Here is a 14,998-nt window from a genome sequence, read left to right as displayed (position 1 = left end):
CCTCTTACCAAGAGAGGCTTAAGTTCTGCAAATTGCAGTGGCTGGAGACTAGGCACCTGCGCGGTGATCTGATTGAGGTCTATAAGGCCTTGAATGGGTTGAGCACGCTGAATTCTGACGGGATCCTCCCACTTGTTCAGAATACGAACCTACGGGGACATAAGTTCAAATTAAGAAAGGATAGATGTAGAATAGATGTGCGGAAATTTGCCTTTAGCCAGCGGGTGGTTAATTGCTGGAACAAACTTCCATCTGTCGTTGTGGAAGTTGATAGGTTAAATAAATTTAAGGAGGAACTGGACAGGCAATTGGAGGGTATGGTGTGATTTTTTTTTTTTTTTTTTTTTTTGGCTGATGCTGCATAAGCTCCTACACTGCTTTCTTGCATCAAGTGCCACTACTACTACTACTACTACTATCAGCAAGATGGGACACCACCACGCTGTAGCTTGCATGTGCACGATTTCCTCAATAAAAAATTTCCTAATCGATGAATCAACCATGATGGTTCCATTCCATGGCCTCCTTGTTCTCTGGATATCACACCTATGGATTTCTTTGTAGAGGTTACGTAAAGGATAAGATGCATACAAAAAAAAATTAACATTCTCACAGAATTAAAAGACTGGATTGAACAGGCAATGACTTCCATTTCTCAAGAGATACTTCAAAACACTTGGAATGAAATCAGCTACCATCTTGACTTTCTAAATGCTACCGAAAGGCCCATGCAGAGGTTTACTGAAGTGCAGTAAAAAATTCTTTGAGTTGCTTTATTAAATGCAACAAACCATTTTACAATAACTTTTGCAATAAAATTTTAATCAAGCTTCATAATCAGGTGAATAGTTTGTAGATACCCTGTACAATGTTATCAGCATACATTAATGATCCAGTTTTTATGTAGTACACACTAAACTTGGTTAGTAAATTACATTGTTTGAAATAATGGTCCATGAAAATTAAAGAAAATAGTAACAAGTTGCAGCTCTGCCTTAAACCCTTTTCCGCTGCATCCTTCAAATCCTCACTTTAGATTTTCCATTTTTATACAAAGTTGTCATTTCCCCTTTAAAAGATAATCTTTGATAGCAAACTTATCAAAAATTTGAAAGAGCAAATTTTTAGGTACTTTGTCATATGCTTTTTCAAAACCAACAAATCCTAAGTAATAGTAGTAGTAGTGGCATGTGATGTAATAAAGCAAGTGTATGAGCTTATGCAGCATCAGCCAAAAAAAAAAAAAAAATCACGCCATTCCCTCCAAATGCCTGTCCAGTTCCTCCTTAAATTTATTTAACCTATCAACTTCCACAACGACAGATGGAAGTTTGTTCCAGCAATTAACCACCCGCTGGCTAAAGACAAATTTCCGCACATCTGTTCTACATCTGTCTTTTCTTAATTTGAATTTATGCCCCCTTAGGTTCGTAATCTGAACAAGTGGAAGGATCCCATCAGAATTCAGCGTGCTCAACCCATTCAAGGCCTTATACACCTCAATCAGATCACCGCACAGGTTCCTAGTCTCCAGCCACTGCAATTTGCAGAACTTAAGCCTCTCTCGGTAAGAGGAACCCTTCATTCCTATCACCAATCTTGTTGCCCTTCTCTGTACATGCTCAAGTAAATCTGCATCCTTCCTAAAATGAGGCCTCCAGACCTGTACGCAGTACTCAAGGCATGGCCTGACCATTGCCTTATACAGAGGGATTATCACATCCTTTTCCCTGGTAGCAAAATTCCTATATATCATTGACAAAACCCCATGACCTGCCCTGGCAGCCTATCTGCATTGCTCAGAAAAATTCATATCTGACTGCACAATTACTCCCAGGTCTTTTTCATTTTCTACCACCTTAAGTGTAGTACCACACAGTTGGTACATTTCTCTGGGGTTATTTCTACCCATATGCAGTACTTTGCATTTGTCAAGGTTAAACTTCAGTTGCCACTTCTTAGCCTATCTGCCAAAATTATCTAGATCCTGTTGCAGTAGCACACTGCCATTACTGTCATTAACAATCCTGCCAACCTTTGTATCATCTGCAAACTTTGACACTAAGCCTGATATACCTTCATCAATATCATTGATAAATATACAAAACAACAGAGGACCCAACACCGAACCCTGTGGGACTCCACTAATAACATTAGTCCACAAAGAGCAGCATCCATTAATTACCACCCTCTGTCTTCTCCCACTCAACCATCCTTTTATCCATTGTAGCAACTTACCCTTAATACCATTCTGCTCCAATTTGTACAATAGTCTTCCATGCGCAAAAATGTCAAAAGCTTTCCTGAAATCCAAATATATGATATCAAAATTATTTTTTTGCATCCAGTTCCTTTGTAACCACATCATAATATCCTATCAAATTTGTCAGACAAGACTTTCCCTTAACAAATCCATGCTGTGTCTGAATTATTGCTACAGTCTTGTCTAGATGATCCTGCAATGCATCTTTAACCAGTGACTCCATTATTTTACCAGGAACAGAAGTTAAACTAACTGGTCTGTAATTACTTGTGTCACCCTTCGATCCCCCTTTGTGAATTGGGGATACATTTGCACATCTCTAGTCCATGGGGACCTCCCCTGAATCTAAGGATGCTCTCATAATTATGGCTAAGGGTTTGCTTCGTTGCTTTGCCACCTGCTTTAATATTACTAGATAGATCCCATCCACCCCAGGTGCCTTTCTTATGTTAGTAAGAACACATTTAAAAAATTACCTCGTGACAAGTTATTAAATGAATTATTTTATCCTTAAATGATAAGTTATTAATGCAACAGACAGTGATTTTAAATTAAATAAAGAAAATAATGATACCAATGAAAGAAATTTTAAACATATGCTAACGGAAATCGTAGAATATTAAAGAACTTTCGTCTCGGTGGCTAGACGGTGAAAACTGAATAAGAAATTTGTTTTCTGATAAAATATGAAATAAAAATTAATGATTTTAGAGATTTTGTCAAAGACAGTTAATCTTTAAAATTGAATGAAATTCCCTTTTCAATTAAGAAAGCCAGAAATATCTTTGAAACCATTGTGATTAGCAGTGCTGAAGCTGAGTGAGCTTTCAGTGTAATGAATAATATTGAGTGAATGAATGAATAATGTTGACATTTAAACACATTGCAGTTATGATGACCATACATCGAAATGGAAAACCATTGCTTCAGTTTGATCCAGATTGTTACGTCAAATCATTCCTCTGTAATCATTGCTGAACTATTAAGCAAAGCAGAAGGTCGACAGCAAATATTAATAAAGAAGTAAATTTGCATATGGCAATTTTTAGAATAAAATTTTCTTGAATATTTGTGTAATAATTTTTTTCCATGTAATCTGTGATGTTTGTGTACTTTTTCTAGAAACTTTGTTTATTATGTAATATTTTTTTTATGTTGTGGGATGTTTTGTGATATGGGAAATATTTCATGTTATTTTTTATTCGCAATATTAAAATTTTATCATGAAAAAAATGTATCCATTATATGTCCCTAATTGTTAAAAAAAAAAAAAAAAAAAAAGACGAATAAAAAAAAAGTTGCGTGTGCTTGGCACACACGCAACTTTTTTAAGAAGATGAAACATCCTTCGCGTTTCTTTTAGGTATTTTGATTTGTATATATTGATTACGAAATAAAAGAGCTTTTTTATTCTAAATATTTTATTGATCATTCACAAATTTACATAATTTCTGGAAGACAAGATACAATGGATTTATGATAACTAAAGTAAGAGATGTATACTTGCGATTGAAACATAACTAAATATCTCTGTAAAACAGCCTCGATTGAAGTACCGATCTTTGTAGTTGAAATGACATACGCAGCTGTTAGGGGCACCTACCAATGGAATGTAACGAAAATGCGAGGCAAAAAAAATAAATTGTTGACAAATATTTGTATTGTCACAATCATGGCAAATACTTGTATTGTTGCAGTCATATGATAAATATTTTTATTTTTGTAATCATACTTACTGCAGTATGATGATTGTGATGTCATACTATTCAAGAATTCTAAAAAGTTAGAACTCCAGACACTATGGTATCCAGTTATCATCATAAGAGGAGGCATGAAGACTACGTTTTTAAGCTTTTCTTTTTTTTTTTTTTTTTTTTTTAGATACACTTAGGAACATTTTACACATTCGTTAAAAGCATGGTTAAGGTTGTAATAAGCCCCATCTGTCCACTCCCCTGACTTGAGATATCCTACTGGTCATGAAAAATACCCTTCCCTAATCACACTACTATAGTGCAATCTAATCACACTACTATAGTGCAAGCATGGGAAGGGTCTCTGGTGAAATCTATGGATGAATTGTACTGGGTAGAAAGTCGGGAAAACAGCGAGCCCATTGTTAAAATATTCACAGCTCACCACTGAATATAGATAAGTAGATTAGAGTGTAAATGGAAGAATGCTGATCACACAGATGTATTAACAATGGAAAAAATAAATAGGTACCTGTAAAATAAAAAGTAAATTAAAATAAAATTAAGTGAATAAATTAAATAAAAATACATATAGTATTTAATGCCATAGATCCAGTCATTTTAACTTTGTCATCAAGAGTCAACAACCAAAACCATTGGAAATATAGCAAAAAGCAAGGCCTCTGTTTCTGATATGAAATATACATAATAAGTGGTAAAAAAAATTAGGCTGACGTATATTTCATAGCCGACCGGACAGAGACCAACAAGGAAAGGAACAAAATTCAAATCTAAAGTTAAAAATAAAATTAAAAATTAAGATAAGATTAAATAAAAAGAAATAAAATAAAATGGCAAGCCACCAAAGAGGAATTTAAAAACAATTTATTTAAATTTACTTTTTATTTTACAGGTACCTATTTATTTTTTTCATTGTTAATACATCTGATGTGGTCAGCATTCTTCCATTTACATTCTAATCTACTTATATATATATATATATATATATAAGTTAGTAGTCGTGAAGGGCAATGTGCTAACGTTACGTTACTAGTAACGCTAGTTATGGAGAACAAAGGGCAAATGGAACTGAGATCGCTATCGTGGTTAACAAAGAAGGGAGCTAAGATAAAGGAGAAGTAATAAGAATAACTTAGTGCTGTTCGTCCTGTGATTTCAGCACCTTTTTCTAGGGCCAGCTGCCGAAATCAAAGGAGGAAATGGCAATAAGTGGGTATAGCCTCTGTTTCTGACATGAAATTCATGCCCCACGTGGTACACATGAAAAGTAGGTAAGGTTTGTTTAAGTCACTTAAAATAATTTGTTTAAATTTAATATTAATTTTGATAGTGCGGCACGTATATTTCATGGCTGACCCGACAGAGGCTGGAAATAAAGATTAAAAGAATAACAAGAATAAAAATCAAGAAATGGGATAACTTACATGGGGTCGTAGCGATCTGTACTGTTGTGGAGAAATAAAATGTTTAGACAATGCGGGCTAAGGTATGTGCTTTAGGCTGGCGACCCCTAGTGTAAGGAATCGGGAAAGTTTTAAAATAAAATTAATTAATTATGTTGGGCTAGTTACCCCAAGTGTAAGAGGTTGGAGATGTATTCAAATAATTTAAATAAATAAAATAAATAAATTAATTAATTAAATGAAATAAGTTAAGTTAAATTAGCAAAGTAGAAAATTAATTTAACCAATTTTTGTTATGAATTTAAAGGGGATTAAATGATTGAAGGAATGCGTCCCAGGATAGAAGGAATAAATGGCTAGCAAAATAGCGGTATATAGTTTCTGAACTTTGTATAGGCGAGGAAAGTGTTTTAAAGCAGAAAAGGAGCATCTTGGGTATTTCGTTCGGTAAACTAATGGCTCTCGAGAAATAAAAATATAGGGGGTGGGAAAGCATAAAGAGTACTGAAGAAGACAAAAAGCTGGTGCTAGGGCAGTTTGGGGTTGCTATACCTGTTCCTATAGTAGGACCCTGAACATAGTTCTGTGAGCATCCTTCAGGTGTTTTTGTATGGTATATGAAGATAAAAATAAAATAAAATAAATAAATAAAAAGTAGGTAAATAAAATAATATATAAATGGTAAAAGAATACTCCTATAGATAGCCAATTGGGGAGTACAAAGTTTCTACGCTTGTAAGACCCCAAAGAGACTGGGAGTACTGACTATACATATGTACATGCCTAGCAGTTATGGAATATCAGTTTGCCATGATGTTATTGATATCAATGGTACAGTTGATCAATTTTGTATATTTGATTATACTGAGAGCTTTTTTGATGTGGTAATATAAGTAAGCTGCTGGAAACTGGTTGTTTAGAAGTTTGCTGTAAAGGTTTCTGATGTTGCTCACTATCAGTTGTTTGTTATTGCATATCGTGGCTATTCTGATGATTTGTGATAAGATGATGTTGGCATGCACTTTTTTGAAAATATTCGAATTCCAGTGCATGAAGCTGAATATATTAAAGTTAAAGGTGTCTCACTTATTATATATATTGACAGTGGGATAGGGGTTGTTGAGGTCTATATCCAGATCCAAGTAGTTAGCAGCTGTGTTATTATCATTCGTTTTTTTCTAGTGTGAGTTCAGTCGGGTATATATTGGCAAGGTTTTGTATGAAGTTGTGGCAATTTTCTATGAATAAATCATCAGTATATCTGAATATGAAGATATCAGGAGGTAGTGATGTTTCGTACCAGTATAAGTGTAGTTTGGCAATGATACAGCTTGCTGGGCTGCCCATAGGGGTACCCATGCTTTGTTGGTAAACTGTTTTTCCGAAAATGTAGTTTTTGGAGATGTACAAGTTGAGTAGATTATTCCAATATATAGGTTTGCAGAGTATTCTATGTTTGTATCTATTATACAGGTTGTTTAAGACAAGCTTCAGATTGGTTTAATCTTTACTTGTAAATAGGCTATCGAAGTCGAAGGTTTGTATATGGGATATATTGTTACTACGTAAGGCATTTATAATACGGATATTGTTGTTGTTGATTATCTTGCTGTCGGGCAAGATGTTAATGATAGGTTTCAGTAGTTGCTCTAAGGTTTTTCCAGGTTTGTATGCATACCTGTTCTTGCATGAAGTAATGAATCTTGAAGCCTATTGGATTCTTATGGAACTTTGGTATGCAGTATATGTATGGAAAACTATAATTATTAATACTAAGTTTTAGTTTTTTGTTGATGGCTAATAGCTTTTTTGTTATGATATTGCTATTGTTTGTCACTGGCTTGTATGTGTTACTAGAATTGAGTTCAGTATTTAATGTGTGAAAGTAAAAAGCTTTACATATAGTTACTAGTGACTTTGTCAATGGGGGTGATAATAAATTGGTCATGTATCTCTGATAATTGTTTTTTAATTATGGATATATTGCAGTTGATAGTAGTTAGTGGGGATCTGTAAGGAGGTAAGGCTTTGTAATTATTTATTAGATTTAATGACATGGTGTTTATCCACATACGGAAAGATTCAATCGGCGTGTTGTATTTATAGGCACACATGAAGCAGTAGTTGAGGAGGTCATAATGTAACTGTTTTTTGAATGTGAATAGGCTGGGTTTTTTAAACAACCTGAATTTGTATCCATAAGAAAGAATGTTCCTCGGTTCCTGGTATGGTATAATCTCCAGGTTACCGGTTATAATATGGCCATGGTGGGGATTAACATACGGCTGTAGTTCTGCCTTGTGGCAAATGCAGGTGTCAGTGTCTAATTTTACTTTGTCCATATTAGTAGCAAGGGATTTGTAATTGCAGGCAAGAAGGCTGAATGGTTTATCATATCTGTATCTAGCTTTTATTCTGTTTTGGCAACTGGCTGGAAGTAGATCAGAGTGCGAGTTAATACATTGGTTTATGTTGATGCGATCCATAGTGGTGTTCTGAAATTTTAATATAATGGTAGAATACTCCTTGTTAATATTATTATTTATAGGTTTTAGTTTAAATTTACAAATGTCAGATAGCAGGTGGAATAGGTGTCTATTTTTGAATTTCAAACTGTTGACAAATTTAAATAGTGCTTTTAGAACGCTGTGTTTCATACTGAAGAGTAAGTTATGTATCTGCTGCACGTCTATGTCATTGTTGTCCCAGTTGGTTACGATCTGGGTAAAGCTACCTAGTTTGGATTGTTTATTTGGATTGTTTGGATTATTATTTCTTGGTTTGCATTTTTTATGGCTGTTTGTTTTTGTTTGTTTGTTTCACATTTGACCATTTGAAATTTCTCATAAATACAGAGGTTTTCTATAGAGCTGGTAATGATACTATGGCTAAATTTGTTGTTTAGTCCATAAGGGTACAGTGTTTTAAGTTTCAGCATAAACATTTTTTCTTGTCTGTTTCTTAGAAAAAGGCACTGAAATCACTGGATGAACAGCACTAAGTTATTCTTATTAATTCTTATTATTCCTTATTACTTCTCCTTTATCTTAGCTCCCTTCTTTGTTCACCTTGATAGCGATCTCAGTTCCTTTGTTCTCCATAACTAGAATTACTAGTAACATAACATTAGCACATTGCCCTTCACGACTACTAACCTATGTAGAAATTATGGTCGTTGGGTACTTTCTGCATATAGCAGTGTCCCAGGTCCATAATCCATTATTATTTTTATTTCTATTATTAATAATATCTTAAACTGTTGCTTCCTTTAATGTGTGTGTGTGTGTGTGTGTGTGTGTGTGTGTGTGTGTGTGTGTGTGTGTGTGTGTGTGTGTGTGTGTGTGTTATTTATGAGGTTTCTGTATTTGTGTAGATATACAAAAATATAGAAATTTATGTATATCCTCTGCAGTTGCCTATAACCACAAAACACATGTACACAAATATATATAGTTGAAGAGGAAATATGATTTTTGGTTCATTCTGCCATTTTTTGGCAGAATGAACCCAACAACCATCAGGGCCAGCTTAAGGCACGATCGAGCAGTTCCCCCGAACAGGGCACAAAAATTTAGGGGGCACAAAATTCACTTGCAAATTCACCGATTTGTTGTAAATTTCAAGTCAGAGAGGATACACCGAAAAATCTTGCACAGGGTGCTGATAGACCTGGGGCCGGTTTTGATGACCATAATGGATATATATGTTAGTAGATTGAGAGGATGAGAATAGGAAAATAGCTACTAGAATGGGAATTGGAACTACGAAAAACAAGGAAAAATACAAGAAAAATAAAAAAGAAGTACTTAGTGCTGAAAAACTTATGATTTCAATGTCTTCATCAAGGGTCAATTGTCAAAACCACAGGAAAGACAGTAAGAAGTAGGGCCTCTGTTTCTGACATGAAATATATGCAGCTCATGGTAGAATCAGTAAAGCAATCTGAATTTAGCGGTAATGGAAGTTAGGCTTAAAAGTAGAGATAAGCACGGGAGGAGCATATGTATATTTCGTGGCTATGGTATTTTCATGGTAATGGAAGTTAGGCTTAAAAATAGAGATAAGCACGGGAGGAGCACATGTATATTTCATGGCTGACCCAACAGAGGCAGAAAGCAAAAAGGAAAGTTAAAATCAAAAGGGAAATTAAAAAAAAAAAAAAAAAGGTATAACTTACTGAAACTGAGACTGTATACAGACTGAGGAAAGTGTCTGGTCTGCAGAGGTGGGAAGTCAAAAAAAGATTTTTGAAGCCAAGTAAAAGTATTTATAGTATACCATAACAACCCTGTGTGTCAAATTCAGAAACAGTAAGTAAAACAAAATTACAAAAATGTATGTTGAGAAATCGGCATTAAACATATGAAGTAGTATGTCCCAGGATAGAAAAAAAATAATAAACTTACAAAGTAGCAGTAAATAGTCACTAAACCTTGCATAGGCAAGGAAAGTGCGTCATAGTAGAAAAATAGCATCTCAATATTGCTTTTGGTAAATTAGGGCTCACGAGAAATAAAAATATAGAGTAGTGGGAAAGTGAAAAGAATTCAGAATAAGAGGGAAATAGGTGGGCTTGGGGTTGCTTTTCCCATTTCTATAGTTAGGACCCTAAACATAGTTCTGGGAGTGTACTTCATGTGTTTAAGTCAGTAATGTAATAAAAAGTTAAAACTAAAAAAAGCTAAATTAAAATAAAATTTAATATATTAATTAAATTTTATTTTAATTTAGCTTTTTTTATTTTAACTTTTTATTACATTACTGTAATGTAGTCAATTGGTAGGTACAAGTTTTCTAGACTGTAAGACACCAAAGAGGCTGGGAGAATAATCTGTACAATATGTACAAGCCCGTTAGCAGTAGAATATCAGCTTGCTATTATAGTATGGATGTCAACTAAGTGGTTAATCAGTCTTTTATGCTTGATGATAAGGAGTGCTTTATTGAAATGGTAATAAAGATAATCAAGTGGAAACCAGTTATCCAGAATCTTGTAGTAGAGATTTCTGGTGTTATGAATTATCAACTTGTTGCTATTGCATATAGCAGCTATCCTGATGCATTGTGACAGGATGATCATGAGTTCTTGATATCAGTATTCAAATCTGGGTAATTAGCAGTAAGGTTATTGTAGTTGGGTCTTTCCAGGGTGAGTTCTGGAGTACATATATGTGCAAAATTTTGTAGAAAATTGGTGCAGTTTCCTACAAATAAATCATTGATGTATCATAGCATACAGAGTTCTGGTGGCAGTGTAGTTTCTGACCAGTATAAGTACAGGTTGGCAATGACACAGCTACCAGGACTGCCCATAGGAGTTCCCATGGTTTGTTGGTAGACAGTATTACCATCAAAAGTTAAGTAGTTGGAGATACAAAGGTTCATCAAATTATTTCAATATCCTGGGTTGCAACTTATTATATGTTTATATTTATTGTGCAAGTTTTTTTACGACAGATTTCAAATTTGTTTGAGTAATACTGGTGAACAGACTGTGGAAGTCGAGAGTTTGTATATGTGATATACTACATTTATGCAAGGCTTCTAATGCAGTTAAATTGTTAGCAATAAATATCCTACCTGATTATAGTAATAATCAGGTAGGCAATATAAAAGTTTAGAAATCTTATAATACCGTATTGGTGGACTAATAATAGAATAGCAATTGCTTAAAAAAACGGTACTCACCTTGAATAAATCTGCAGTGGTGTATTGAGAAGAGAGGTGGTTAGTGTTTAGGTTGAATTGTTAGCTAAGAAACTAAGGGGGAAAATGAAGAGAAAAAACGGAATTTAAAATAAGCGCAAGGAGGTAGAAGTGCACACATCCGATCCTTTGTTGTCATTAAAGAGGGAAGAAGTAATTTAAAAGCTTGAATAATTTAATAAAAGCTTTGGCCTCATCGTATTATTTTATTCAAGCTTTTAAATTACTTCTTCCCTCTTTAACGACAACCAAGGATTGGATGTGTACACTTCTACCTCCTTGCACTTATTTTAAATTCCGTTTTTTCTCTTCATTTCCCCCCCCCTTTGTTTCTTAGCTAACAATTCAACCTAAACACTAACCACCTCTTCTCAATACACCACTGCAGATTTATTCAAGGTGAGTCCCGTTTTTCATAAGCAATTGCTATTCTATTATTAATCAGGTAGGATATTTATAATGGGTTTCAGTAACTGTTCAGGCGCCTCCGTAGCCAGGTGGGCAGGAGCAGCAGTGCGTAGCACACACTTCTTGATTAGACTGGAGTTCAAGCCTGTGACCACCAAATATGGAGGATGCGGAAAGGTCAGGGAATGACCACCGCATATCCCCGGAGCAATATGGCCTTAGTTGCTAATGCTCCTAAAAACCAAACAACAAACAAACAGTAACTGTTCCAAGGCCTTTCCAGGTTTAAGTATATATATATATATATATATAACAAACTTGCAACAAAGTGTAGATTTCTTTCATTTTATTTGCAGATGCATTCATTAGTATCCAAAATTAGTATGTAAATCAACTAAATTTTCATATAAATGAATTTCATATTACAAATCTATTGATTAATATATAATAAATATAATGATTCAAAATATATAAAATATATAAAAATATTATGTCTGATAACTATAATAGAATTAAAGTATAATGGGCTAGTTTTTAAGACTTAGCAAATAGGGCGCCTCCGTAGCCAGGTGGGAAGGAGCAGCAGTGCGTAGCACATGCTTCTTGATTAGACCGGGGTTCGAGCCCGTCACCACCAAATACGGAGTATGCGGAAAGGTCAAGGAATGACCACCGCATATCCCGGAGCAATATGGCCTTAGTTGCTAATGCTCCTAAAAACCAAATAACAAAACAAACAAACTTAGCAAATACTACTTTGTATGCTTAATAGAGCAGGTGCAATGTAATATTTTTACAGTTTTATTTTAAAATAAATTTTTAAACTTGATAATAAATAATTTTTCTAGTATATATTCGATACTCTCTAACTTTGTCCCTAATAGGAAGAAACCTGATTATTGAGAAACTCAAATATAATCAAACAGTAATTGAAAAAAAGTGTTGATTTCTTTTATTTTATTTGAAAATGCATTCATTATTATACAAAGTTATATAAATCAACTAACTTTTCATATAAATCAATATAATATTAAAAATTATCAAAAAAATTACCAGTACATTGGGCCAGTTTTTAAGGCTTTTACTGATAAATGGAAAGAATTTAACAAATACTATTTTGTATATTTAATAGAGTAGGTGCAATGTAATAATTTCCACGGTAGTGTTATAAAATTAATTTTTAAACTTGAAAATATTATAATATAATTTCACTGTTAATAATTTCATTTGATCTGAATCTCAGATACTCAGTTTAATTTCACCCCTTATAGTTTTTTTAACTGTGATGGGTGAAGTTAAAATCATTTATGATAGCATATAAATAAAGCTAAAATAAAAATGCCTCCTCTTGATTGATAATTTTTTTTTTCCCCAGAAAGACCAGTTGAGCACTCTCAAGGGACATTCAGGCCCAGTTCTTGCTACTTGTATTACTAAAGATGGTTCAGTTATTTCCAGTTCAGCAGATGGATCAGTTCGGTTTTGGAACCTTTCCAGAATAGATGACAAACAGGAACTGTATCATACTGGAAAAATCTCAACAGTTCAGATAGACTGTTCAGGAAAATTAGCCTTTTCTGGTGATATTCTTGGTCGGCTGACAGTATGGGAGATTTCAGACAAAGGTCTGGAAGGTGATCTTAGATATCTTGGTCATACAGAGGTATTGAAAAAAAATAATAATTCTGAAATAGTTATATGTTTAATAATGAGAGTTTAGTTTCCCACAACAAATATAGCTAAAGTGAGAATTTCATTATAATAAGTAGTAATAAATGTGCTATCAGTTCAAAATATGAACTGTATTCAAAATTAGAACAGGATGTAATGGATATGAAATCAATAGGACTTCCATTGTGAGTTTTCTTAGCATTTTTTTTCTTCACTTAATGTTTACCCCGGAGTGGGTCATAGCTAACTTTTAACTTTTGCAGACTTATCTCCAGTTTCATTGAGTCTGTTGCATTTTTATTTTATTCCTTTGTTAAAGCCACATTTACCTATTTTATATGTTATTATCACTTAATTTACGTAAACTCCACTTGGCTGTACTGGGGTATTGCCTTTACTTTATTGGATAGCAATAAATGATTTATATATTCACTTAGCAATCACTAGATTATGAGCACCTCATCTATAATGGACTATGCAGCATAGCTCGCAATATAAAAAGCCAAACAGCTTCCTATGCTAGAGCAGTGGTAATTTGCATCTGGTCATGCAAGTCAACATGATAAAGTAGCAGTTATGGGATGTAGGAAAGATATCATGGAATTTCAAAAGAGAATGATTGCGGGAGCTCATGCATCAGATGCTTCCATATTGGAAACATCTTGTAAGTTGCTCACAACCCACTGCAGTTAAGGTGTACGAAGAATGGTTTTGAACAGGTCACCACTTCCCACTGACAGAACTGTAAAGGATTAACACAAGATGTATCCACCTTTTGGATGTTCTTAGTAAATGAAGGGTGCAGCGCTTTGTACAGGCTCAACTGCAGGCCACTATGTAACAGCTGACACTGCAAGAACAATCTCTCAAATGAGTGTCTCACACTCAGACATATGAGGTTCCACAGCAGACAACCCAAGAGATACCTTCTCCGCACTGCTGATCATTGTCAACGGTAAATGATACAGTGTCAACGGTAAATGATGCAATGGAAACAAGTGTGTTGATCAGTGAATCCAAATACCTGGTGCAACATGCCGCTGAATGCCTTCGTGTGTTGCACAAGTCCATGGACCCATCATGCATGATGCCCATTATCCAGGCAGATGGTAGTTATTCCTTGGGGCATGTTTTACTGTCATTTTATTGTATTGTATTGTATTGATACAAAAATACCGGTTTTTCGGTACTAATTTTAAAAAAGAATTGTTTATGATTTATTCACATAATGGTTATAAAATCGACAACAATAAATCGTTAATATCACAGAATTTGTAACAGAGGGATTGTTATATACAAATGCAATGGAAACCTGAAAGCATCATGAAACTTGGCATAAAATCATACAAATATATTCCTTAAGTAAAGCAAGGAATAACAAAAATATCATTACAGAAATATTTCCATTGGTGGGAGTAGGCCTGGTAGGACAATTAAGGAATATGGTGAACAATGGTATGGCAGGTGCAGAAGGTTTAAAATTAAAAGCTTCTGAACAATAGTTTAATCCCTCTATTACACTGCTACTTGAGGATGCGACACTTAGTGCATTTTGGGAAAGGGTGTCGGTATGGAGCAGTTCAAAAGTATTGTGAACAAGTGATCTAGAGGTAAAAGATGAAAGCATTTCGTTGTGTGAGGAAAATATTCTGTTTTTCCCACCAAAGGAAGAAGAGTGAGTTTAAAGGATAACACTGTGATTGGGTCTGGTTTAAATTAGATAGGGCAAGATATGTAAATACATGCAAACCCCTCTAGGGGTTTTTTTACAATCGCCCCTTGTACTACTTTTTTATACGCAAGCTTTATAACGAATAACGAAAACATCATTA

General features: G+C 34.3%; 1 protein-coding gene across 3 annotated transcripts in view; it reads left to right on the top strand.

The window, feature by feature from the left end:
* Positions 1–14,998, top strand: part of LOC150090805 (telomerase protein component 1-like) — an 827,340-nt gene that overhangs the window by 734,479 nt on the left and 77,863 nt on the right. For all 3 annotated transcript variants that reach the window (XM_090372947.1, XM_090372938.1, XM_090372956.1), the window contains exon 46: positions 12,871–13,158. In XM_090372947.1, coding sequence (XP_090229073.1) covers positions 12,871–13,158 — 288 coding nt within the window. The remainder of the gene's footprint in view (positions 1–12,870; positions 13,159–14,998) is intronic.

Source organism: Mastigoproctus giganteus, chromosome 1, assembly GCF_048544385.1.
Source record: "Mastigoproctus giganteus isolate SK-2022 chromosome 1, ASM4854438v1, whole genome shotgun sequence".
Taxonomy (NCBI): Eukaryota; Metazoa; Arthropoda; class Arachnida; order Uropygi; family Thelyphonidae; genus Mastigoproctus; species Mastigoproctus giganteus.
This window is presented reverse-complemented; position numbering and strand designations above follow the sequence as displayed.